Source organism: Pipistrellus hanaki (assembly GCF_964339955.1).
Source record: "Pipistrellus hanaki genome assembly, chromosome: X".
Taxonomy (NCBI): domain Eukaryota; kingdom Metazoa; phylum Chordata; class Mammalia; order Chiroptera; family Vespertilionidae; genus Pipistrellus; species Pipistrellus hanaki.
Genome location: NC_140524.1, coordinates 9,664,100 through 9,688,034, shown reverse-complemented (window position 1 = coordinate 9,688,034; position 23,935 = coordinate 9,664,100). Strand labels below are relative to the sequence as shown.

Sequence of the window (23,935 nt, the reverse complement as noted above, 5' to 3'; positions counted from 1 at the left end):
AGTCAAGTCCCCCTCCCCACATGCACCTCAAAATCACGTGAGATCCAGACCCGGGTGCTTCCATTGGGATAGATCCAGACCCAGCCAGTCCCACCCTTGTCAAGCTCTGCTGGGCAGGGGGTGTAGCCTAAGGTCCCCTGGCTCAGCACCAGGATGGGGGCGTAGCATGAAGTCCCCCAGCCCATACCAGGGTGGGGTGTGTGCCTTGAGGTCCCCCATCAAGCCCCACCAGGTGGGAGACACAGCCTGAGATCCCCTGTCAAGCCCTGCTGGGTGGGGCGCATGGTCTGAGTTCCTCATCAAGCTCTGCCAGGCGGGGTGTGCAGCTTCAGGTTCCCTGCTCCAGCACTGGGTGGGGGGGGTGCAGCTTCAGGTCCTCCATCAAGGTGGGGACATGGCCTCAGGTCCCCTGTCAAGCCCTGCTAGGTGGGGGGCATGGCTTGAGGTCCTCCATCAAGCTCTGTCAGGAAGGGGTTACAGCCTCAGATCCCCAGCCCAGCACCAGGAGAGGGGCGCAACCTCAAGTCCCCCATCAAGCCCACTGGATGGGGGGCACAGCCTGAGTTCCCCCAACCCAGCACTGGGGTGCACCTTGAGGTCCCCTGTCAAGCCCCGCTGGGTGGGGGGCACTGCCTGAGGTCCCCTGTGAAGCTCAGCCAGGCAGGGGGGTGTATCCTCAGGTCCCCTGGCCCAGTGCTGGGGTGGGGGACATGGCCTGAGGTCTCCCATCAAGCCCCGCCCAGCAGGGGGTGCAGTCTGAGGTTCCCAGGCCTGTTGCTGGGTTGGGGGCATGGCCTGAGTTCCCCGTAAAGCTCCACCTGGTTGGGGGCACGGCCTGAGTTCCCCAGACCAGCACTTGGGGGTGCACCTTGAGGTCCCCAGTTAAGCCCAGCTAGGCAGGGGGGCACAGCCTCAGGTCCCCTGCTCTGGTGTAGGGGTGGGGGTGGGGCCACAGCTTGAGGTCCCCTGTCAAGCCCCCTGGGGGGTAAGTGAGGGCATAGTCTTAGGTCCCAGCTGATTGCTCATTAAAGTTCTTTATGGGAATTTGGCCTCAGCTGTGGATGCAGCCATCTTTGTGATGGAGTGATGGTCAATTAGCATATCCCCCGTTTATTAGATAGGATTAGTGATCCTAACCTATAATATTTTTTGTTGATTAGAATTAAGACTAATTAGCTTTATTTCTACATCTTTCTGATATTTTTAACCTGTTAACCTGGGAGTTCCCTTTTTAATTACGCAACGTACAATGGGCGCATACTCTTTCACTAGGACGTGTCAGTACGTCACACCCAGTGGACGTAATTTTAGATTATTATTTTTTTATCTATACTTAATTAAAATAAATGAAATATATATTTTTTCGTTTATATATAAAGCACAAAGGAAAATACAAAATTACAAACAAATTGAAAAGAATACCAACAAAAAATGCAAACATCGAATTAAAAAATTATAAATTTTACAAACAATTATAAAGATTACAGCTGAAGCCGGTTTGGCTCAGTGGTAGAGCGTCGGTCTGTGGACTGAAAGGTCCCAGGTTCGATTCCTATCAAGGGCATGTACATTGGTTGTGGGCACATCCCCGGTAGGGGGTGTGCAAGAGGCAGCTGGTCGATGTTTCTCTCATCGATGTTTCTAGCTCTCTATCTCTCTCCCTTCCTCTCTGTAAAAAATCAATAAAATATATTTTAAAAAAAAGATTACAAAAAATATACACCGTCCCTCTCAGGGCGCAACATATATTTCAAGGACGTATTCATATGTCCTACCCGTTCCTGATAGTGTTTATGTTTGACGTATTTATAGGTTCCACTGGTTAACAGGTTAAAGCCATATACCCTTAAAAATCTTATTAAGTCTTTGGACACTCTTATCAGAAAACACACATATGCATTCATACATAAATGTCCCTAATCCACAGGATTTGGGGCCTCTTGAATCCCATCTATGAGCCACAGTTTAAGAACACTAGTTTTATTGTGTGCATGCGTATGGGCCTAGCCAGTGGCCATGGACAACAGGGGGGTGGGGACTTATGTAGGGAGGGGTTTGGGATGGGAATGGGGGATAAGGACAATTATGTGAGACCATAATCAATAAAAAAAAATAATAATAAAGAAAGAAAATACTAAAAAAAAAAAAAAAGATTAATAATAATAAAAAAAAGGTAAAAAAAGAACACTAGTTTTAGCCCTAGCTGATTTAGCTCAGTGGATAGAGCATCTACCTGTGGACTGAAGGGTCCCAGGTTAGATTCTGGTCAAGGGCTCATCCCTTGATTGCAGATTCAATCCCTGATGGGGGGAAGGGGTGCAAGAGGCAGCCAATCAATGATTCTCTCATCATTGTTGTTTCTATCTCTCTCTCCCTCTCCCTTCCTCTGTGAATCAATAAAAAAGAACATTATATATCCCATCTAATAAAGAGGGAATATGCTAATTGACCATCACTCCGTCACAAAGATGGCTGCACCCACAGCTGAGGCGAAGTTCCTTTAAGGAGTCTTCAAAAAAAATTTTTTTTTATTGATTTTTTACAGAGAGGAAGGGAAAGGGATAGAGAGTTAGAAACATTGATGAGAGAGAAACATCGATCAGCTGCCTCCTGCACACCCCCTACTGGGGATGTGCCCGCAACCAAGGTACATGCCCTTGACGGGAATCGAACCTGGGACCTTTCAGTGGGACACCACTGAGCCAAACCGGTTTCGGCCCTTATGGAGTCTTAACAAGCAATCAGCAGGGACCTTAGGCTACACCCTTCTCCACCCCCGTGGGGCTTGACAGGGGACATCAGGCCTTGCCTCCGCCCTGGTGCCAGGCCAGGGGACATGAGGCCACACCCCCGCCTGGTGGGCGCTTGATGGGGGACCTCAAGGTGTGCTTCCCATTCTGGTCCTGGACTAAGGGACCTCAGGCTGCTCCCCTGTCCCAGAGCCAGGCCGGGGGACCTCAGGGGCTTGACAGAGGCCGTGCCCCCCCACCCCCCGGCACTGGGCCAGGGGACCTAAGGCTGAGCCCCCCTTCCTGTCTAGGTTTGACAGGGGACCTCAGGCCGTGCTCCCCACTCAGCAGGGCTTGACAGGAGCCTGAGGCTGCCCTCTGCCTGGTGGGGCTTGACAAGGGTGGAACTGGCCGGGTCTGGATCTCATGCAATTTTGAGGTGCATGTGGGTGGGCGGTGACTTGACTCTGGGTTCCCCTTTTAAGGTGTACAAATTTCGTGCACCAGGCCACTATCTATATATATATAAAAGTTTAAGCGACCAATCGACTGGTAGCTATGATGTGCACTGACCACCAGGGGGCAGACACTCAACACAGGAGCTGCTGAGCTGCGGTGACTTGGCAGTTGCGGTTCTCAAGTGATGTACTGAGAACCAGAGAGGAGGGAGCCAGATTCCAGGGTGTGACACTCAAGAATTGCCCCCAGGACCACTTAGGGGATGTCAGAGAGCCAGTTTCAGCCCAATCTCCGCAGGCCAGGCCGAGGGAACCCCTCACCAGTGCACAAATTCATGCACTAGGCCCCTAGTAGATATATAATTGTTTATTGATGGAGCCCACAACCCAGGCATGTACCCTTGACTGGAATTGAACTGTGACCTCCTGGTTCATAGGTCAACCCTCAATCACTGAGCCCTGCTGGCTGGGCTAGAACATGTCACTAGCAGTGCCCCAAGATGGCTACATAAGACAAGTATATCTATTTTTAAGGAGGCAAAACCAGACTTGAATGGAGCCGTTCTTATCTCCATTTTGCAGGATGTCAAAATGCCTTGCCTTTTAACTCCGAGGTTGTGATGATCAAATCCCCAGATATGTGTTGCTCCATGTTTGGCCAGGATAATCAAAAAGTGAGAGTTTTACTTTCAATGTTCGGAGCCTAATCTGAAATGCTTACATCAGGCCTTTCTCGGCCAAGTTGAGACACATTGTTTTTCTACAGCGAGGAGGAAGTGGTGGCTGTGGGAGAGGCCCCATTTGTCCGGAGGAGAATGCTTTCCAGATGGGTTTCCTCAGATATATCTTTCTGCCTGACTACACGGAAAGACGGACCAATCTTTCAACAGCTGCAGAAATACTTAAGAATTAAGTAGTATGCAACACTCCTCTAAAATGCAGGCTTAATGACAAGTGCTTTGGGAAGCTTCAGGGAAGTGTCTGCTTAGACTGCATTTATTTATATATATATTTAGCCCTAGCTGGTATGGCTCAGTGGATAGAGCATCGGCCTGTGGACTGAAGGGTCCCAGGTTCAATTCTGGCCAAGGGCACATGCCCGGGTTGCAGGCTAGTATGGGGTGTGCAGGAGGCCGCTGATCCATGGTTCTCTCTCATCACTGATGTCTCCATCTCTCCCTCTCCCTTCCTCTCTGAAATCAATAAACATACATGTTTATTGATTTCAGAGAGGAAGGGAGAGGGAGATAGAAACAACAATGATGAGAATCATGGATCAGCAGCCTCCTGCACACCTCATACTGGGGATCGAGCCTGCAACCCGGGCATGTGCCCTGACTGGGAATCGAACCGTGACCTCCTGGTCCACAGGTCGACACTCAAGCACTGAGCCACAACGTCTGGGCTGTATCCTTTCGATACACAGAAAAATGATAGTCCCAAGGGCAGCGCAGGGCAAAAAGTAAACCAGAGGCCAGGCTCACGGTAGAAGGCAAGTCCGAGAGGCATGTTGGACTGGAGTTAGGGACCGCTCTGGGCCCAGGAGGGAGAGGCAAAGGGACAGTCCAGGCCAAACTGGGAGGCTAGTGGTGACATGCTAATGGCGGTGGGAGGGGCATTTAAGACAACCCTATGATTGTATACTATATAAACGATTGTATTTTACTACATTTTATGACGGGAATTCTATGTTAGAGTGGTTTTATTGGATCAGGAGAATTTATGAAGGTCTCAGAAGCAGTCCCTTGAAAATGCCAAAGTTCTCATACTTTTTTTCTGTTTTTCAAATATGTTTTTATTGATTTCAGAGAGGAAGGGAGAGGGAAAGAGAGAGAGAAACACCAATGATGGGAAAGAATCAAGGATCAGCTACCTCCTGCACGCCCCCCACTGGGGGACCGAGCCTTTAACCCGGGCGTGTGCCCTGACTGGGAATCGAACTGTGACCTTCTGGTTCCTAGGTCGATGCTCAACCACTGACCCACACCGGCCGGACTCATACTGTACTTCTTGTCCTGCTCAGGACAGCTGCTGTGCTTCGCAGCCCAGAATCTCCAGCCTCAGGGCAATGTGGTTCACCCAGCTCCGGGGGTGAATTCTCAGGTAGCGCGTCAGGAGCGGTGGTTCTAGCGAGTTCACCACGGGTGTGAGGGAGTCTTGATTTCCCTGAAAAACCTGGAAGAGGAATGGCAGCATTTATTTGTTGTCCGGCAGGAAAAAAAAAAAAAATTATGTTTTCCCAACATGGCCAGGAGAAGTGGGTGTGACGTCAAGAATTAAGGGCACTCTGCTTACTGCTGTGCAGGCTTTTGTCTTAGTGCCTGGACAGTGCCAACTCCTTTTATCATGAGAGCCTTTGTGTATGTGGTTCCCAGTGCTGAGAATGCTCTTATCCCTCCTGTTACTCCATTTTTATCTTTGGGTCTTGGTTTAAATACTATCTCTTGCCCAGCCGGTGTGGCTCAGTGGTCAAGTGTTGACCTACAAACCAGGAGATGACAGTTCGATTCCTGGTCAGGGCACATGCCCAGGTTGCAGGCTCAATCCCTAGTAGGGGGCGTGCAGGAGGCAGCCAATCAATGATTCTCTCTCATCACTGATGTTTCTATCTCTCTCTCCCTCTCCCTTCCTCTCTGAAAGCAATAAAAATATATATACCAAATAAAACTAAGGTCATTCTTCTACATAACCACAGGATAACATTATTATTCCTAACAAATGTAATATTGATATCACAATGATATCTTCATATAGTTTTCCGATCCAGAATTTAATAAAAGAGCTCACATTTCATTTATTTATCATATCTCTTTGAATGTTCTTTAATCTAGAACAAACTCGTTTGTTTGTTTTTACCTTCATGACATTGACATTGTTTGTTTGTTTGTTTGGATTTGGAAAATTTACTTTGGAAATTTGGGGCATTTGCGTTTTTAAAAACTATATTTTTATTGGTTTCAGAGAGGAAGGGAGAGGGAGAGAGAGATGGCAACATCAATGATGAGAGAGAATCATTGATTGTCTGCCTCCTGCACGCCCACTACTGGGGATTGAGCCCACAACCCAGGCATGTGCCCTTGACCAGCATCGAACCCGGGACCCTTCAGTCCTCAGGCCAACGCTCTATCCACTGAGCCAAACCAGCTAGGGCGGGACATTGGCATTTTTCAAAAAGTCCAGCACCATTGTGCTGTAAATGTCCTACATTCTAAACTTGTGTGACTGTTTTCTCATTATTAGGTTTTGGTTAAACATTTTCAGTGAGAATACTAAGTAGGTGATGTATCCTTGGCCAGTACACTGCATCAGGGGACACATGATACCAGTTTGTCCCATTATTATTATTTTTTTAATATATTTTATTGATTTTACACAGAGAGGAATTGAGAGGGACAGAGAGTTAGAAACGTCGATGAAAGAGAAACATCGACCAGCTGCCTCTTGCACACCCCCTACTGGGGATGTGCCCACAACCAAGGTACATGCCCTTGACCAGAATCGAACCTGGGACCTTTCAGTCAATAGGCCGACGCTCTATCCACTGAGCCAAACTGGTCCCGGCAGTTTGTCCCATTATTGACATGAAGTTTGATCACTTGGTTAAAGTGATACCCACCAGATCTGTCTGTCATAGAGGTAGCTGTCACCCTTTCCTAGCCAACAGTCTGTGAGACGATGTAAATATTCTGTTCCCCATCAGGCTTTTAACTAATGGTTTTGGCATCCATTAAAGTTCCCTGCAAGCATTAAATAGTATGCTGATAGTTGCATATTGATTCCCTAATTTTGTCATTTCTTCCACATCTTTATCTTATGGCGGAAGGCAGAGGCACAAGATGAGTCAAACACACAATCACATTTAAGGCTTCTGTTTGGAAGTGGTGTCAATTTGACATTCCATTAGTCAAAATGAATACTATTGCCAAGCTCAAAGTCAATGGAGTTTTCAAGGAAGGAGGGAATGAGAAAGCAAGAACAAACAGTAATACCCTTTACCTCATCTGCCATTTTCTGTTCATTGAGAAATTCCTTATTTTTCCTTGTCCTATCAAGAGGTGGTTTTATAAAAGGTTTGGGCGACCTATTAGGTTTCTTAGTCCATGAGTACCCCCTACTGTTGATAAAGTGAAGTGCAATCTATTTCTTTAATAGGCCAGTTTCCAGGTTGTTTCTTGTGATTTGTTTTTACTTTTCCAGGACACTTAATTTTCACCGTCTGAATTCTTTCTGCTCATCACAAAGCCTGCAAGATATGTATCCCCATACACCAGGAAGAAATGCCTTCTAAAATCTGCCGCCTCTAGTCCCACATACTTTCAATCTCTTTCCTTTAAGTTATCCACAAGCCAATGCTCCGATCTAGCAGTTTTATCACTCAGGGTGTGATATTCCTTTCAGAAGTGATTTTACAGACTTGAATGGGAACTATACCATTAGCTCTCCTGGGTGTCCAGCTTCCGGATTCACCTGTAGATCCGGGGACTTGTCAGCCTCCAGAATCACGTGGGCCAATTCCTTATAATAAATCTCTTTATACATACACTCCCATGCACCCATGCACACACATGCACATCCTATTGCTTCTGTTTCTCTGGAGAATCCTGACTACTACTCGTGTACGTGGAATCATACAATATTTGCCCTTTTATGGCTGGCCTATTTAACTTGGCATAATGTTTTCCAAGTTCATCCAGAATATCCTCCAGAATATACACTGAGTGGCCAGATTATGATGATCTCTGAACGCATAACCATCTGGCCACTCAGTATACTTATGTATAGGGAAAAGCTTGCAAATCTTTTTTTTTCTTTCTTTTTTTTTAATATATATTTTATTGATTTTTTACAGAGAGGAAGAAAGAGGGATAGAAAGTTAGAAACACTGATGAGAGAGAATCATCCATCAGCTGCCTCCTGCACACCTCCTACTGGGGATGTGCCCGCAACCATGGTACATGCCCTTGGCCGGAATCGAATCTGGGACCTTTCAGTCCGCAGGCTGACGCTCTATCCACTGAGCCAAACCGGTTTTGGCAGCTTGCAAATCTTGATATAGCAAGGGACCAGGAGATAGTGGTCCCCAGCCTCTGGCTGTAAGTCCTCTGCTTCTTTCTAACTACCCACAATGCAGTTTTTACACATGGAAAAACCTTATTTTAAAATCCCAACTCTGTGGTCAGTCTACACTAAGTGGCCAGATGATTATGTGTTCAGAGATCATAATAACCTGGTCACTCAGTGTATATTACCTATACTCTAAGTCTTTCATTCAGCTTAGAGAGATCAGGGAATTCTTGAAGGAGATGATATTTATCTGAGACTTTTGAAGGATGAGCAGGGTGACAGGGAAGTTCCTAGAAAAAAATGTTCCAGCCAAAACCAGTTTGGCTCAATGGATAGAGCGTCGGCTTGGGGACTGAAAGGTCCCGGGTTCGATTCCGGTCAAGGGCATGTACCTTGGTTGCGGGCATATCCCCAGTAGGGGGTGTGCAAGAGGCAGCTGATCGATGACTCTCATTGATGTTTCTAACTCTCTATCTCTCTCCCTTCCTCTCTATACAAAATCAATAAAAAATATATATATATAAAAAAAAGGAAGACTGTCTGGGTCACTAAAGTTCAAGGTCAATGAGGCATGGGAATCGAAGTTGCTGATAAGGGATGCAGACACCGATGAGCATTTGGGATAGGGGTGTCGAACTCAATCAGAGAAGGGGCCAAAATCTAAAATCCAGCCTAAATCGCAGGCCGAATGGTTTACTGAACAGTCATAACCTGACAATGTCATAAACTGACAGCGGAGTGCAGTGATGACAGCGCAGTGCGGGCCACATTGCAAGGCCTGGCGGGCTGGATTTGGCCCGCGGGCCTTGTGTTTGACACATGTGATTTGGGAAATACCTGTCGTTCTTTACCCCTCTGATTCTTGCCGCAATCCTGGATGACATGAAAATCCCTGAGGAAAATCAACTTTGGGCTCTACTCTGCCCTTTTCTGGGGATTATACATCCTTGCGTGGAGCCACTGTGTCCTCCCCAAATGCTTTTCCTGGTGTCCTGTCACTACAGATACTCAGTCAAGTTTATCCTGAAAGTTGGATCCTCTATCAACCTTGTTGTGTTCTGAAATGTCAAGCTCCAAGAGAGCAGCATACCCTGACTTTGCCATTCTGAAGACACCGAGTCCAGGTATGGCCATCTTGGCTGCTGGAGATGAGAAACTCCTTCACATACATGCTGGTAAGGAGAGATTTCACCCCCTGGGTGGTTATTCCTGTGACTCTCATCGTCTTCCGGAAGTCCACTTGCAGCCACTCTTCTGGACTATTCACCTGAGGAATAATCTAGTTAGACTAGTTTCCCATTGGTCAGGATTTGCTCCCAGAAATGCCCCAGTTCCTTCTTCTTAACCATGTCACAGCACTTACGCTCTGCATTTTAACTGTCTCTTTGTCAGTCCCCCTGTTTAGACTCCTAAGTAACTTGAGGGCTATCATTCTTCATGATTCATTTCAGTATCCCCAGGGTCAGCTATTGAATAGATACTTAATAAATGTTTGATGAATGAATATAGGAGCCATATAAGACTGGACATGATTAAAAGTTTAGCAAAGTTTAGAGATGTATAATTCATCTCTATGTGTCTTTTATCTTCTTTTTCACTAAGCCCCCAGCCTGGCTGGTGTTGCTCAGCGGTTGAGCACCGACCTATGAACCAGGAGGTCACGGTTCAATTCCCATTCGTCAGGGCAAAGGCTTGGGTTGTGTGCTTGATCCTCAGTAGGGGGCTTGCAAGAGGCAGCCAATCAATGGCTTTCTTTCATCGTTGAGGTTTCTCTCTCTCTCTCTCTCTCTCTCTCTCTCTCTCTCTCTCTCTCTCTCTTTCTTTCTCTCTCCCTCTCCATTCCCCTCTGAAATAAATAAAAATACATTTAAAATGAAAATATTAAGCCCCTGAAGGAGCAGATGCCATTAACTCCATTCATCCTGCTGGGACCGGTTTGGCTCAGTGGATAGAGTGTCAGCCTGCGGACTGAAAGGTCCTGGGTTCGATTCCGGCCAAGGGCATGCACCTTGGTTGCGGGCACATCCCCAGTAGGGAGTGTGCAAGAGGCAGCTGATGGATGATTCTTTCTCATCAATGTTTCTAACTCTCTATCCCTCTCTCTTCATCTCTGTGAAAAATGAATAAAATATATTTTAAAAAAAAAACAACACAAAAAACAACTCCATTCATCCTAAAAAGCTATTCAGGGGTTGAAAACTCACAGACTGAGTGGTTCTGGAAAAGAACTGTGCCCAATGAACTGTTACCGGACTGTGACCCTTTTCTTTGAGACGCTGAGACATCTGCACAGAAAGCTAATTATTGATATTTCTTTCTGCAAAACTGCACTGCAGCTAACATTCTATGACGCATATTAGCCTGGTACTGCATCGAGAGATTCCGTTTCCAGTTAGGGATCATTTCCGCCGATGAATGCTGTGTGGAATCACACGGCACCGCTACATATCTGTGGCTTTTCCCCCAGTCAACCTTCCTTGACGCTCTTGCAGAACAAGCAGGTGACATAAATCCCTCTGCAGAAATAGTCAAGGGCTTTCTTCATTCTTTCCCAACTGCTACTTCCCACTCTGCCTCAGGTGAATAGGACATGGTTGCCTCTTACCCGGGGTCTCCAGGCATTCGTCCTCCCCTGCAGGTGAAGCCGGGCTTGTGAGGGGGACCAGGTGGCAAACATATTGTCTAAGTAGGAGGAGGCGGTGATCTGTGCGTCTGCTATGGCTTTGTTTTCCATGCCGAGCGGAATGCTGCAGCCTCAAAGAAACGAGAGGAGAATGTAACCACAAGGACAAGATGCAGCCCTGGTGCCACTAGCCCCGTGGTCGGCAAACCGTGATCGATGATTCTCTCTCATCATTGATGTTTCTCTCTCCCTCTCCCTTCCTCTCTGAAATCAATAAAAATACATATTTAAAAAAATATATATTTTATTGATTTTTTACAGAGAGGAAGAGAGAGGGATAGAGAGCTAGAAACATCGATGAGAGAGAATCATCGATCAGCTGCCTCTTGCACACCCCCCACTGGGGATGTGCCCGCAACCAAGGCACATGCCCTTGACCGGAATTGAACCCGGGACCTTTCAGTCCGCAGGCCGACACTCTATCCATTGAGCCAAACCAGTTTTGGCAAAAATACATATTTTTTTTAAAAAGAATGACCAAGTCCTGGGTTTGCCCAGGACTCTGCTGGTTTTAGCATTAATAGTTCTATGTGCTATAAAAAAAATCATTTTGAAAATAAAATAAAATAAAATAAAAAAACTCAAAAAAAAAAAAATAGTTCTATGTGCTGAGAAAACCCGCAGCCTCTGGAAAACTAGGACTATTAATTATTCTATTCATGGTTGGGAGATGGAAGGATACGGGATGACGTGGCACTTACTGTTTAAATCACAGCCCATCAATTCCATGCGGAGAGTGCTGCGGATGCTGTAGTGGGTTGGGTGCAAACGGATGTACCGAGCGATAATTGGAGGGTTAAACATGTTGTGTTTTATTCCAGATGAATCCACATTGCCAAAGAAGACCTGTCGAGAGGGATTAGCACAGGTACATGGACAGTGAAGACAGAGCAAAAAGCAGTTCCTCCCAATCATATTTTCCTTTGTGCATTTCTCAAAAACATCCAACCGTCAAAACCAGTTTGGCTAGACAGAGGTTAGGACAGAGTACAAGGAGGAGAAAAATACCAGGAAGAGGAATGGAATAAGGGAAATGGGGTCTGGGCAGGTAGAGTAGTCTATTTTGGGGGCCCATACAAAGTTCACCAATGTTGAGGAAGCCATCTGGGGCTTTGCTAATCCAGTGTGGGTCACAGACCAGTAGCATCAGCGTCACTTGGGAGCAATTAGAAATGTCCTATCTTGGGCCTTATTCTACTGAATCAGAACATAAAATTGGTGAGGCACTAGCTTAGGGCAGAGTCAGCTAGGAAAGAGGACTGGGAATGGGCAGCTTACCACACTGGTCTCAACGGTCTACCAAGGATGTGGGCTCTAACCAATGCCAACCCGATAAATTTAAAAAATACTCTGATGTTAAAATATGTACACAGGCCGAGACCGGTTTGGCTCAATGGATAGAGCGTCGACTTGGGGACTGAAGGGACCCGGGTTCAATTCCAGTCAAAGGCAAGTATCTTAGTTGCGGGCATATCCCCAGTAGGGGGTGTGCAAGAGGCCGCTGATCGATGACTCTCTCTCATTGATGTTTCTGACTCTATCTCTCTCACTTCCTCTCTGTACAAAATCAATAATATATATTAAAAAAAATATGTACACAGATAATAATTTAATTAAAAAAATAAATAAAAAATACTCTGGGTTCTGTGTGCATGTGTGAACTGCCGGGCATTAATGAATGATTTCATATGTATGAATTTATGAGAACAATGTTAATATCCAACATGTGAAATTTAGGACCTTGACATCCCTACATTCTAGAGAAAAGCACATGACCTATTTAAGGGAAAAGGAACACAGTTTGAGAAATATGGTAGTAAGGACAATTCCAAAGGCCTAGAATGAAAACATGGCATACAGTGCAAGAAACGTTAAAAATCATCTCTCATAAAATACCTGGCATTTTGTATCTACCCTGTTTCCCCAAAAATAAGACAGTGTCTTATATTAATTTTTTCTCCCAAAGTTGTGCTAGGTCTTATTTTCAGGGGATGTCTTATCTTTCCATGCGCTAGGTCTTATTTTTGGAGGATGTCTTATTTTCGGGGAAACACGGTACTTGAATACACTGAAATAGGAATCAATGTGCTTGTTATACAAGGTGGGGCAGAAGTAGGTTAACAGTTGTTCATATGGGAAATAATACAATACTTAATAAATAATAATAATACAAGAATGAACTGTGTTTTGTGTACTCAACTGTAAACCTACCTTTGCCCTACCCTGCATCACACATCAGAGTTATAGTATTATGAAGAATTTTGAAAAATTGGATCCTCTCTCTTTTTTGATGAGCTTGATTAAAGGCTTATCAATCTTGCCCTAGCTGGTTTGGCACTCCTCCTCCCCAGCCTGGGCCTTGTTAGTGGCTCATGCAGGAAGCAACCAATCAATGTGTTTCTCTCACATCAATGTTTCTCTCTGTCTTTCTCTTCTACTCTCTCCAATAATCAATGGAAAAATATCTTCGGGTGAGGATTAAGAAAAAAAAAATTATCAATCTAGTTTTATCTTTTCAAAGAACCAACTCTTGGTTTCATTGATTTTTTTTTAGATTCTATTTTGTTTATTTCTGCTCTGATACTTTTTTTTTTCTACTCACTTTGGACTCTGATTGTTGTTCTTTTTCTAGTTTCTTTTAGTTTAAGTGTTAGGTTAGAATGTTCTTTTGAAAATGTTCTTGCTTTTTCAGGTAGGCCTGTAATGATATGAATTTCCTCCTTGGGAATGTTTTCACTGTGTCCCATAAATATTAGGTTGTTGTGTTCCCATTTTCATTTATTTCAAGGTATCTTTTGATTTCTTCCTTTATCACATTGTTAACCCATTCATTGTTTAGTAACATGCTATTAAGCCTCCAGGTGTTTGTGTTTTCCATATTTTTTCTTGTGATTGATTTCTAGTTTCATACCGTTATGGTCAGAGAAGGTGTTGATATGACTTCAATCTTCTTCAATTCATTGAGACTTGGGCATAACAAGACCCAAGCTGGGGAGGAGTTATGTGCCCTTGACCAATCGAACCCGGGACCCTTCGGTCCAAAGGCCTATGTTCTACCACTGAGCCAAACCAACTAGGGCAAGATTGATAAGCCTTTAATCAAGCTCATCCAAAAAGAGAGAGGATCCAATTTTTAAAAATTCTTCATAATACTATAACTCTGATGTGTGATGCAGGGTGGGGCAAAAGTAGGTTTACAGTTGAGTACACGAAACACAGTTCATTCTTGTATTATTCTTGAGACTTGTTTTGTGTCCTAAAATGTGGTATATCCTAGAAAATGTTCCATGTGCACTTAAAAAGAATGTATGTTCTGCTGCTTTGTGGTGAAAGGCTTTGAAGATATCAAGTAAATCCATCTGATCTAGTGCGTCATTTAGGCTGCTGATTCCTTGTGGATTTTCTGTCTGGAAGTTCTACCCATTGATGTCAATGGGTTGTTAAAATCCCATACTATGATTGTATTAGTGTCAGCATCTCCCTTTATGTCCATCAAGATTTTCTTTGTATATTTAGGTGCTGCTATGTTGGATGCATAAAGGTTTACAAGGGTTATATCTTCTTGTTGAATTGATCCCTTTATCATTACATAGCTTCCTTCTTTATCTTATTATAACTGTCGGGGCATGTTTCTTTGTCTACCCATTTTTGGCTCCCTTTATTTGTTTCCGTGTTAGTTAGATATGTTATGTTTCCCAATCTTGCTGAGATGGCCTTATGTGGTTGGTGTCTTATGAGGCTCAATAGCTCAGTCTTCCTGATCACCCAAGCAAGGTGCTACAGGAATGTCCCTTCTATGGGTTATGTGAGACTGCCTATTGTAACTAAGTCTTGATTGCTGTTGGCATGTCTGTGCATGGGGTCAACCCATAGGCTGGCTGACTATGGAGACTGAACACGACTATTGTGCATGAGGTGCTGTGCGGGCGCTGGTTCGCCTCAGCAGGGCCTGGTGCCTGTCAACATCTCCTTTTGGATGTGGCACTTGTGGCGCTCATTCAATCCTGCTCTGATGTTGTTTGAAGCAGGTGTATTTGTTCTGGCGGCTCTTGGGAGGACTCTGGTTCAGGTCAATGCCAGATGCTGCATGTGGCTGGCCTTGGGTAACCTGTTTGGAACTACAGTTTGTGGCTGCCTCTACTGGGCCTTGGTGTGCGTGGGAAGGTCCAAGCTGTGAACCAAGGCTAGCTTCCATTAGGGCCGTGGTCGGCAAACTGCGGCTCGTGAGCCGAGGTTTGCCACTCTGTTGACTAATGAGTTTGCCAACTGGGATAGGGGCTTAATCGCAAGGAACAACAACCGACTATAATTACTGGAATTGAGAGTCTAGATCAGTGGTCAGCAAACTCATTAGTCAACAGAGCGGCAAACCGCAGTTTGCCGACCACTGCCCTAGGGGGAATATCAGTAAAAGGCTCAAGGCATCTGAGATCTGCCTCTGCCTGATTTTACCTCTTGACAGCCTGTTTGGCTCAGTCACTGAATGTATCTCTGGCGGTACTGGAGTTTCATGAAGAAGGGACTCAGTGAGTCACGAGGTAGTGGAAAATAGTGTCCACCAGATTGATACAGGTTCAGTGCTGGGTCTGTGGCCACTCAGCAAATGTATCAGGGTATACCAAGTCTAGCTGCCATCCTCCAGGTGCCCACAGACCTTTGTGGAAGGGCAGGGCCTCACAAAATTGTCAGGGTGAGGCCAGCAGAGTTTATCAGGCCGAAACAGACCAAGATTTGGCCCTGTGAAGGGAGGGCTCAATAGGTCAGGTGTGTGAGGGGAAAATGGCTCCTGTCCTTGAGCCACACAACTCAGTGTGTTCCAGATTCTGCCAGGAGCTCAAACTCAGCAGGGCAGGGCTGCTGAGAGCTGGGAGGGTAGGGCCAGTGGATCTCCCATGATGGAGATGCATCAGTCAGGCTTGAGGGAAGGCCCCGTCCCCAGAGCCACCAATTCAATCACTGTCTGAGTCTGCCCATGATCTCTACACCCCTGCCCAGGCAGTTGATTCCTCCGCAGGGCGTGATCTCAGCAGGGTAAGGCGACAGTGAGTCCAGAGCACATGTGTCAAACACAAGGCCCGCGGGCCAAATCCAGCCCGCCAGGCCTTGCAATGTGGCCCGCACCGCACTGTCATCACTGCACTCCGCTGTCAGTTTATGACATTGTCAGTTTATGACTGTTCAGTAAACCATTCGGCCCGTGATTTAGGCTGGATTTTAGATTTTGGCCCCTTCTCTGATTGAGTTCGACACCCCTAGTCCAGAGGGTGGGGCTATTGTATTCCCCTAGGCCCGAGGTCGGCAAACTGCGTCTCGTGAGCCACGTGCGGCTCTTTGGCCCCTTGGATGTGCCTCTTCCACAAAATACCATGGCCTGGGCGAGTCTATTATGAAGAAGTGGCGTTAGAAGAAGTTTAAGTTTAAAAATGTGGCTCTCCAAAGAAATTTCAATCGTTGTCCTGTTGCTATTTGGCTCTGTGGACTAATGAGTTTGCCGACCACTTCCCCAGGCTGATGCTGGAAGGGAGTTCTCCATCCAAGAAAGATGACTTCTATCGTAAAGGAGAGGGACTCAGCACAGGGACCGTGGTGGCTGTCCCTTCAGCTCTCTCCCAAAAGCCACAAACCCCTGCTTCTCCCCACGTGATTCTAGTCTGCTCTGCCCTCCATCGCCAGAACCCAGGGTGTGTGGCTGTGAATGAGATTTTTGTGTGCTGGCCCTTTAAGAGGGTGCCTGGGTTTCTAGCAGGCTTCTGCCAATTCCTGGCAGTTAGAATTCCCACTGATTTTCACAGCTAGATGCCATATGGGCTCTCCTCCTGGCTCTGGTGCTGTGGGCTGAGAAGCCCAAGATGGGGTTGAGAGCTCTCACTCCTCAGGGAAAAAATTTGCTGCTGAGATATCCCTCCAGATTCTCAGGCCTGCCCCCTGAGAACAGGGCCAGCCCTTTTCGAGTCTCTGTGCTTCCTACCAGTCTTCAAGTGGCTTCTTCGGTAAATCCTTGGTTATAAGACTTACGTTCAGCTATTGTTTGGTTGGTTACTCAGGTTAATTGTTCTATATTTTAGTTGTAATTCCAGTTTGGTTTTTGGAGGAGCTGAGTGTAAATCTACTCGGATCTTTCCTCTACAAAATATTTAAAGAAAGATTAATGCCAATCTTTTCCAAACTCTTCCAGAAGATAGAAAAGGAGAGAAAACTTCCCAGCTTCTCTCACAAGGCCAGCATTACCGTGACACCAAATCCTGATATATACATACCACAAGAAGAAAAATTACAGACCAATATTCTTTGCCAATATGGATGCAAAAAATCCTCATAAGAATTTTAGCAAAAATGAAGCCAAGAGTATAGTATAAACATTACATTCCATGTCCAGGTAGAATTATCACAGGGATGCAATGGTAGTTCAACATAAGAAAAGTGCCGAAACTGGTTTGGCTCAGTGGTAGAGCGTCGGTCTGCGGACTGAAAGGTCCCAGGTTCGATTCTGGTCAAGGGCATGTACCTTGGTTGCGGGCACATCCCCGGTAGGGGGTGTGCAAGAGGCAGCTGGTCAATGTTTCTCTCTCATCGACATTTCTAGCTCTCTATCCCTCTCTCCTCCTCTCTGTAAAAAAATCAATAAAATACATATTTTTAAAAAAAACATAAGAAAAGTGATTAAGAACCCCAAACAAAAGGAATCCAAAGAGGACCACACCAAGACACATCATAATTAAAATGCCAAGAGCAAAAGACAAAGAGAGAATCTTACAAGTAGCAAGAGAAAAACAGTTAGTTACCTATAAGGGAGCACCCATACGATTATCAGCTGATTTCTCAACAGAAACTATGTAGGCCGGACGGGAGTGGCTAGAAATATTCAAAGTGATGAATAACAAGAACCTACAACCAAGATTACTCTACCCAGCAAAGTTATCATTCAGAATTAAAGGGCAGATAAAAAGCTTCACAGATCAGAAAAAGCTAAAGGAGTACATCACCACCAAACCAGTATTATATGAAATGCTAAAAGGTGTTCTTTAAAAAGAGGAAAAAGAAGAAAAAAGTAAAGATAAAAATTATGAACAACGAATACATATCTATCAACAAGTGAATCTAAAAGTCAAGTGAATTAAAAATCTGAGGAACAGAATAAACTGGTGAATATAATAGAATCAGGGTCCTAGAATGGGAGAGGATTGATAATTCTCAGGGGGAAAGGGGTGTCTGTGTGGGGGGTGCGGGAAGAGACTGGACAAAAATTATACACCTATGGATGAGGACAGCCGGGGGGCGGGGGGAGGTAAGGGCAGAAGGTGGAGTGTGGGGGGGATATATAGGGGGAGAGGAAAGGAGAAACAATTGTAATAATCTGAACAATAAAGATTTATTAAAAAAAGAAAAGTGATTAATCAACACCACATTAGTGAACTAAAAATAAAAACCCATATGACCATCTCAATTATTTCGGGAGGGGGGGGGGAAATCAACAAAATCCAACAATATAAATTCCCTCAACATAAAAGAGGGCATTTAGCCGGCACCGGTTTGGCTCAGTGGTAGAGCGTCGGCCTGCGGACTGAAAGGTCCCGGGTTCGATTCCGGTTAAGGGCATGTACCTTGGTTGCGGGCACATCCCCGGTAGGGGGTGTGCAAGAGGCAGCTGGTCAATGATTCTCTCTCATCGATGTTTCTAACTCTCTATCCCTCTCTCTTCCTCTCTGTGAAAAATCAATAAAATATATTAAAAAATAAATAAATAAAATGTAGAAAAACTTCAAAATGGGCTCAAAAGGCTAATTTAGTATGAATTCCCTTATTATTAAAAACTTTCCCCCTAATATCAGAACAGGACAACAATGTTTGCCCTCACTGCTTCTATTCAAGGTTGTAAGGGAAGTCCTAGCCAGAATAATAAGATAAGAAAAAGAAATAAAATACATCCAAACTGGAAAGGAAGAAGTAAAACTATCTCTATTTTCAGATGACATTATCTTATATATTAGAAATCCCTAAAGAATCCACAAAAGATTATTAAAGTTAATACCTAGATTCAATAACGTTTCAGGATACAAGACCCCCCCCCTATTGTATTTCTATAAACTAGCAATAAAAAATCCAAAATGAAATTAACAAGTCTATTTAAAATAGCATCAAAAGAAATAAAACACACAGGAATAAATTTAGCCAAGGAGGTGCATGACTTGTGCACTGAAAACCATAAAGAATTGCTGGAAGAAATTAAAGGTGACCTAAAAAAGATATCAGCACTCATGAATTGGAAGTCTTAACATTGCTAAGATGTAAATGCAATTGCTATCACAATCCCAATGATTTGTTACAGAAATGTAAAAGCCAATGCTAAATTCAAGTGGAATTTCAAGAGACTTTGAACAGCCAAAATAATCTTGAGAAAGAAAAAAGTTTGAGGACTTACACTTGCCTATTTCAAAACAGCATAAAGCTACAATTATCAAAACTATGTGTGGGGGGGAAACAAAGAAAAAAGATCCTATGTGGTGCTAGCATAAGGACAGATAATTAAATTAATGAATAAAATTAAGATCATTAACTAAACCCCTAATGCTATTCATGGGTGTACACCCCAAAGAACTGAAAACAGGTGCTCAAATGAAAGCCTGTACTAGGATGTTGATTGCAGTACTACTCACAATAGCCAAAAGGTGGAAATTCCCCAAATACCCATCAACTGAGGAACTAATGCACAACATGGAATATTATTCCATGCAATGGAATATTATTCAGCTACGAAAAGGGAATGAAGTGTTGACTTATGCTGCCATGTGGCTGAATCATAACAAGAACCTTAAGCTTTGTGAAAATAGCCAGACATAAAAGGCCACCTATTTATTGTATGATTCCTTCTCTAGGAAGTTTCCAGAACTGGTAAACCTCTATGGACAGGAAGCAGATTCAGTTGCCTGGGGTCTAGGAGCAGGGCAGTGGCCACCTACTGTATATTTGTTGTGGACAGTAAGAGTTCCCTCAAAGACAAGGTCCTGTAAGCAAGGGTGCATAGGGAGCTGCCAGCATCCCTCTCTGCAGGCTCAGGCCGAGGCCCAGGCTCGGGCCCAGGCTCGGGCCCAGGCTCGGGCCCAGGCCAGGGCCAATGGGAAGGCAGTGACCTCACAGAACTTATGTATCACACAGCCTGTCCCTGGACCAATGGGGGGCCGGCCCGTGGTCGCTAGGAGACAGAGCAGGAGCCGCTGTACCCGCCATTTTGAGCGGTTGAGACCAACTGGTACCTTCTTGACCGCCCTGAGCCGCACCTTACCACGCCACAGCCCAGCGCAGCGCTAGACGGGTCGGAGACAGCGCACCCCAGCGATACCATGTCCGGGCAGAGGAGCCGGGAAGGGCCCCCTGACCACCAGAGGCGCAGGCGCACCCGCAGCCGCACCGCCAGAGCGGACCTGACCTTCTCGGTGAGCCAGCTGGAGCGCCGCCTGCTGGACGGCCACTACTCGCAGCGCCTCAGCGCCAACGCGCCCGTGTTCCTGGCGGCCATCATCCAGGACCTGACGGCCACCGTCCTGGAGCTGGCGGGCAACGAGGCCCAGAAGATGGGCTGCCGACGCATCACCCCGCAGCTGCTGGACATGGCGATCCACAACAACGCGCTGCTCAGCGGCTTCTTCGACAACATCACCATCTCCGTCATGAGCCCGGGAATGCAGTAGCTTCCCAACATGACCCGGGGGCCCAGGCCTCCACCCCTCACAGCCCAGGCGGCCCGGGCCTGCTGGCGCCTTGGGCACAGTTATTGAAAGTTATTTTAAATAAATAAAGCATTGAAGGAAACCCATGTGCCTGCTTCAGTCACTGAGTGGGGGGGTTGGAGGGATGGGGCTTGGTGGTGTGGCCCTGGGAGCGGGGGCAGAGTTGGGATGACAAGGGAGGAGCAGCCCCTCATGGTGACAGTGCAGGGTGGTCCAGGGCCCGAGAGGCCGGCTGGGGTGGGGTGGGCTGGGGTATGGAAACCTCCCCATCGCCTCTGAGCAAGTCAGAGCCTGGCAGCGCCCCCAGGAGGCTGGTGTTCACTGGGGTGGAGCTCAAGACCATGACTCAGGCCTCGTGATGGGGTGAGGGGGCCATGCCAACCCGCATGCAGAAAGGAGGGGTGGGCGGAGTGGTTGGCATGGACTCCACAAGACCTTTGACGGGAAGATTGAGGAGTGATGCGGGGGCAGAGGGGATGACGAGGAGAAAAATGCAAAATCGGAATGAGGATCACACGTTTTGGGCCTGCTCCTTTAGAGATGCCCTTAGCAACCCGGGTAAACAAGCGGTCACCTAGCAACAGAGGGCTTGCGGCCAGGCCCCGCCCCAGGCCTCGTGATTTGTTTACGCTCTTTGCACCAGGCCAGGCTCCGCCCCGGGACGCCGGTATTTTGCATATCACCACGGCAACTAGGGGGCGCGTGGCTTAGGTGCGGGAGCCTGCGTGCGGCGGACGCAGGGCACCTTGCAGCCGGGCGCCAGCACCCGCAGGTCCACCCTGCTGCGTCACCGCGACCGGAAGCGCTCGGGCTGGGAACATGGCGGCGTCCTCTAGCGGCCTGGGTGGCGGTGCGGGCCCGGGGCCCGAGACGGGGGACTTCCTGGCCAGGTACCGGCAGGTGTCGAACAAGCTGAAGAAGCGGTTCCTGCGGAAGCCCAACGTGGCGGAGGCCGGCGAGCAGTTCGCCCAGCTGGGCCGCGAGCTGCGCGCCCAGGAGTGCCTGCCCTACGCGGCCTGGTGCCAGCTGGCGGTGGCGCGGTGCCACCAGGAGCTCTTCCACGGGCCGGGGGAGGCCCTGGCGCTCACCGAGGCCGCCCGCCTCTTCCTGCAGCAGGAGCTCGACGCCCGCCAGCGCCTCGCCTGCCCCGCCGCCGCCGGGGAGCCCCTGCAGGCGGCCGCCAGCGCCCTGGGCGCCGCCGTGCGCCTGCACCTCGAGCTGGGCCAGCCGGCCGCCGCCGCCGCGCTGTGCCTGGAGCTGGCCGCCGCCCTGCGCGCCCTGGGCCAGCCGGCCGCCGCCGCCGGCCACTTCCAGCGCGCCGCCCAGCTGCAGCTGTCGCCGCTGCCCCTGGCCGCGCTGCAGGCGCTCGGCGACGCCGCCTCCTGCCAGCTGCTGGCCCGCGACCACAACGCCGCCCTGGCCACCTTCACCCGCATGCAGCGCCTGGCGCAGGAGCTGGGCAGCCACCCGCTGCAGCAGTCACCCCCGCCGCAGCCGCAGCCGCAGGTACAGTCGCAGCCGCCAGGCCTCCAGCATGGACCCGGCGCGGCCCCCGCCCCGATCGCCCCGATCGCCGCGCCGCCCCCTCCGAACGCCGGCTTGGCGGCCGCGCCCTCCCCCGCGGTGCTGGGCGCCTTCTCGGACATCGCGGTCCGCTGCGAGGTGTCCCGCGTGCTGCTGCTCCTGCTCCTGCAGCCGCCGCCCGCCAAGCTGCTGCCCGAGCACGCCCGCACGCTGGAGAAGTACTCCTGGGAGGCGTTTGACAGCCAGGGCCAGGAGGGCAGCGGCCAGCTCCCCGAAGACCTCTTCCTGCTGCTGCAGTCCCTGGTCATGGCCGCCCACGAGAAGGACACGGAGGCCGTCAAGGCGCTGCAGGTGGAGCTGTGGCCGCTGCTGAGCGCCGAGCAGAACCACCTGCTGCACCTGGTGCTGCAGGAAACCATCTCCCCCTCCGGACAGGGGGTCGGATGACGCCCACCGGCCTCGTGACTGTGCCCGTGGCCGGACCTCGGGCACCGCCATTGCATTTGGAGGGAAATAAAAGTTATTGATCACAGCGACTCTACCTTTGTTAGCCTATTCCTCTTGCCACCACATTTAGGTGATAGGTTTCCATAATAGTGGGAGAAAAAAAACAAAACAAAACAGTAGGATGGGATCGGAGTAGAACACGTGACTCTCTTCTCCAAAACTGCAACATAAAAATTCTTTTGAAAAAATATCCTCACCGGAAGAGAGCCGCTGCTTTTAATTTTTAGGGAGAGAGAGAGAGAGAGTGGGAAAGGAGTGGGAGGGGGAGAGAGACACATGGATGTGATAGATTGGTTGCCTCCTGCACGCACCCCAACAGGGGATGGGGATCAAACCTGCCCAGGTACCTGCCCTTGACGGGAATCAAATCCGCAATCCTTGCGTGCGCAGGCCTACGCTCTAACCACTGAGCAACATAGGCCATGGCAAAATGAGAATCCTTTTATCCCTTTTCTCTTCCACCCAAGCTGATCTGCCCCATGCAGCCACACTCTAGTCTTTGTTTCACTGTCAGGAATGTATTGCACATTATATAAGTTATGTGGGGGGTTTGATGGTGATTAATTTATTGGCGTATTTCTCCTTTGTTTTATTTGCCTCCTACTTATTGGTGGGAATCAGCTGATTGGTATAATTGTTGCTAAAGCCCTAAATCCATGATAAAGCCATTCCAATACTCCTCACTTTGCTTTAGATTCAGTTCACCTATAAAGTGGGTATAACTTATTTACCTGGCAGGAGGCAGGAAGCAGAAACAGGTAGTTCTTAGTTCCAAGATGTGTTCGTTTGAAGTTGACAGTGCGTCTAGCCTGGCTATGGGCTATGCCAGACAGTGGATCTCCAGAGATCATTTGCTCAGCGGCAATATAAATAAATATATTCCGTGCAAGGTCGTTTCAAAGGTAGACTGAAGGGGAGTGGAGACCAACCTACATGTGTCAGGTGTGCACTGAAATTCACACTTATGGTTCTATCCTGAGAGGCATCTAGACTACCTAGGACCATTTTTTATTTGTAGCGATCTTTCTGTAACTTAAATATATAAAATCAGCATGGTTCTTTGGTGTGTAATCAGGAATATGCAAGCCAGTGCCATTCCCTAAAGCCATCATGGCATGCTATTTATTTTAATTTTTTATTGATTTCTGAGAGGAAGTGAGAGGGGGAGAGAAATAGAAACATCAATGATGAGAGGGAATCATTGGTCGCTGGCTCCTGCATGCCTCCTATTGGGGGTCAAGTCCA

The 23,935-nt window shown here is 47.5% G+C and overlaps 3 protein-coding genes across 7 annotated transcripts in view; 2 read left to right on the top strand and 1 right to left on the bottom strand.

Annotated features, from left to right (window-relative positions):
* Window positions 1-4,956: 4,956 nt before the first annotated feature.
* Window positions 4,957-23,935, bottom strand: part of F8 (coagulation factor VIII) — a 162,876-nt gene continuing 143,897 nt past the window's right edge. For all 5 annotated transcript variants that reach the window (XM_084870984.1, XM_084870986.1, XM_084870987.1 and 2 more), the window contains exons 24-27: window positions 11,636-11,780; window positions 10,857-11,005; window positions 9,342-9,518; window positions 4,957-5,362 (exon numbers count right to left, since the gene is read on the bottom strand). In XM_084870984.1, the coding sequence (XP_084727110.1) occupies window positions 5,207-5,362; window positions 9,342-9,518; window positions 10,857-11,005; window positions 11,636-11,780 (627 nt within the window). In that variant the 3' untranslated portion in view covers window positions 4,957-5,206. The remainder of the gene's footprint in view (window positions 5,363-9,341; window positions 9,519-10,856; window positions 11,006-11,635; window positions 11,781-23,935) is intronic.
* H2AB1 (H2A.B variant histone 1) lies at window positions 19,927-21,426 on the top strand. Its single transcript, XM_084871189.1, has one exon. It carries the CDS (start codon window positions 20,273-20,275, stop codon window positions 20,618-20,620), a length of 348 nt encoding a protein of 115 aa, XP_084727315.1. The 5' UTR covers window positions 19,927-20,272; the 3' UTR covers window positions 20,621-21,426.
* On the top strand, window positions 21,384-23,728 carry F8A1 (coagulation factor VIII associated 1). The gene has a single exon (XM_084871164.1). The coding sequence runs from the start codon at window positions 21,479-21,481 to the stop codon at window positions 22,628-22,630; it is 1,152 nt and encodes a 383-aa protein (XP_084727290.1). The 5' UTR covers window positions 21,384-21,478; the 3' UTR covers window positions 22,631-23,728.

Bases quoted from the DNA above. Each gene is read 5' to 3' on its own strand.
- F8A1 (XM_084871164.1), top strand. From the start codon at position 21,479: ATGGCGGCGTCCTCTAGCGGCCTGGGTGGCGGTGCGGGCCCGGGGCCC.
- H2AB1 (XM_084871189.1), top strand. From the start codon at position 20,273: ATGTCCGGGCAGAGGAGCCGGGAAGGGCCCCCTGACCACCAGAGGCGC.